This window comes from Alligator sinensis, unplaced genomic scaffold (genome assembly GCF_000455745.1).
Source record: "Alligator sinensis unplaced genomic scaffold, ASM45574v1 scaffold1318_2, whole genome shotgun sequence".
Taxonomy (NCBI): domain Eukaryota; kingdom Metazoa; phylum Chordata; order Crocodylia; family Alligatoridae; genus Alligator; species Alligator sinensis.
Window position 1 is genome coordinate 55058 of NW_005843067.1, and position 1941 is coordinate 56998.

Consider the following 1941-nt stretch of genomic DNA (forward strand, 5'->3'; position numbering starts at 1 on the left):
GGGGGAGACAGTGATGGGGGGAGGGGCTGGCACCTTAACCCCGCCTCCTCCCGTGGGCCTCTGCTCAGGCAGGTCCTTATGCCCGGGGGCGTGGGGGAGCGCGGGGGCCCGGGCCCGGGGGGCGGGCATGCCAGGGTCAGCCCCCACCTCTCACCGACGCGCGCTCCGTGGCCGCTTCCCGGGCTGCAAAGCACCACGGAAAGCGGCAGCAGGACCGCCCCCCCTGCGCGGGGCATGCTGGGAGCTTAGCCATTGGGGAAGAAAGGAGCGACGCCGCAGTGTACGGCGGGAGGTGTAGGTCGCTTGGGCGGACGGGGGCTGCAGTGTGCTGTCCGGTGCATGCTGGGAAATGTAGTCCTTCCCCCTCCCCTGACGGGAGACCTGGCTGCAAGGGGCGCCCCCTGCCGGGGCTTGTCTAGAGGGGCGTGGCCTGCCTGGAGGGGGCGGGGCGCACCCTGCCGGCAGGGGGCGCTGCAGCACAGTCCAGCGCTCCCCAAGGGGCTAGAATCGTCGTAGGCCGTCTTGGCCAATGGGAGCCAGTCGTGGGGACTGGTCTCAACCAATACGACTGTGGGGGGGACACACTGGGGGGCTTTGCAACGGCCCATCCATTGAGACCCACGAGAGGGGGCGAGCAGGACCCCGTCCCCGCTCAACCGGGCCATTTAACCCTTTGCAGCCTGGAGCTCCAGGGCCCAGGCGAGGCCTTGCCCAGCCGGGGGCACCGTCCAGCCAGGGGGGTGCATGGGGCTGGGGGGGGCGGGGGATACCCTCCTGCCCTCTGCCCCCACGCCCCTGGCCGGCAGAAATCTTGGGGTCACAGAGAAGCGGGGCTGGACGGGACCTCCCGGAGCAGACCAGATCTAGCTGCACAAACTAGATCTCACTTGTCAGCCTAGCTCTCCCAGATCCCGGGCTACAGAGCACCGGTTCCCCCTGCTAATGGAGGGTACGGGTCACTTGCTGCCTTGGGGCAGCAAAAGCACAAAGCAGGGCCGGCAGCGAGGGTCTTGGCAAGGGGGACCTGAGCAAAGCGTACCGGGCAGCCCCCGCCGGCCCTCCAACGGCTCCGAGGAGCCAGGGACACCGCCCGCCCGGAGAGGTGAACGGGCGAGGGACCGGAGAGCGGCCCCGTCAGATACATGCTGGGTCGATGGCTCTGTGGATGAGCCGCCGGCCGAGGGCCCCAGGGGCTTGTGGCATCAGGGTGGCGTCACCACGGCCCCTCATCCTCGCTGAGGGCATCCTGCCTCATGGCATCCGGGCAGGATGGGATGGCGGCGAGCACGTAAAGCTGGGGTCCCTGGCTGCTCGCATGCTGCGATGGTGCAGTGGGGCCTGCCAAGGGAGGGACCAAGGTCCAGGGGGTACCAGGGACTGCCCTTGCGCAGGACCCAGCGGACATAGGCCCGGGTGGCCTTGACCTCATTGCACCCGCGGCATGGGCAGCACCATGCGCCAGGCCAGCCCCTGCCTGGCACAGAGGAGCTGAGCAGGAGCCAGGCAGATTACAATGATGCGCTCCCTGCCCTGCTGCTGGGGTAGAAATGCCCCTGCTACTGCCAGGGCCCTGCACTGCCCAGTGGGGGCAGGAACCCAGGGGCCCGGAGATCTCCCTGCCCCCACACCTGTGGGATGAATGGGGGGGGGGGGCTTGGCCCAGCCTCCCACTCCCAACCCTCCACACCTCTGTGATGAGTTGAAGGGTCTCTGCCTAGCCCCCCAGCCCCCTCTCACCTATGCAATAAGGTTGGGGGCGGGGCTCAGCCCAGACCAACCCCCCATATCTCCAATGAATTGAAGGGGGTCTCAGCCCAGCGCCCCCCCACACCAATGTGCTGAGTCCTGGGGGGCAGCCCAGACCCACCCCACAGCTGTGATGAGTTGAAGGGGGTCTCAGCCCAGCCCCCAACCCCTCCCTCACACCAATTCGGGGGGGGG

At 68.5% G+C, this 1941-nt stretch overlaps 1 protein-coding gene and 1 long non-coding RNA gene across 4 annotated transcripts in view; both read right to left on the reverse strand.

Annotated features, from left to right (window-relative positions):
- Positions 1-173, reverse strand: part of LOC102373867 — a 1742-nt gene extending 1569 nt beyond the window's left edge. The window contains exon 1 of one of the 3 annotated variants that reach the window (XR_003092094.1): positions 155-173. This is a non-coding gene — a long non-coding RNA (uncharacterized LOC102373867). Of the gene's footprint in view, positions 1-33; positions 53-147 lie in introns of those variants that run through there. The other 2 variants (XR_325314.3, XR_003092093.1) reach the window with 2 other exon arrangements.
- Positions 174-1213: 1040 nt separating this feature from the next.
- AP5B1 (adaptor related protein complex 5 subunit beta 1) overlaps positions 1214-1941 on the reverse strand; it is a 5682-nt gene continuing 4954 nt past the window's right edge. The window contains exon 4 of the mRNA XM_025193558.1: positions 1214-1338. Coding sequence (XP_025049343.1) covers positions 1214-1338 — 125 coding nt within the window. The remainder of the gene's footprint in view (positions 1339-1941) is intronic.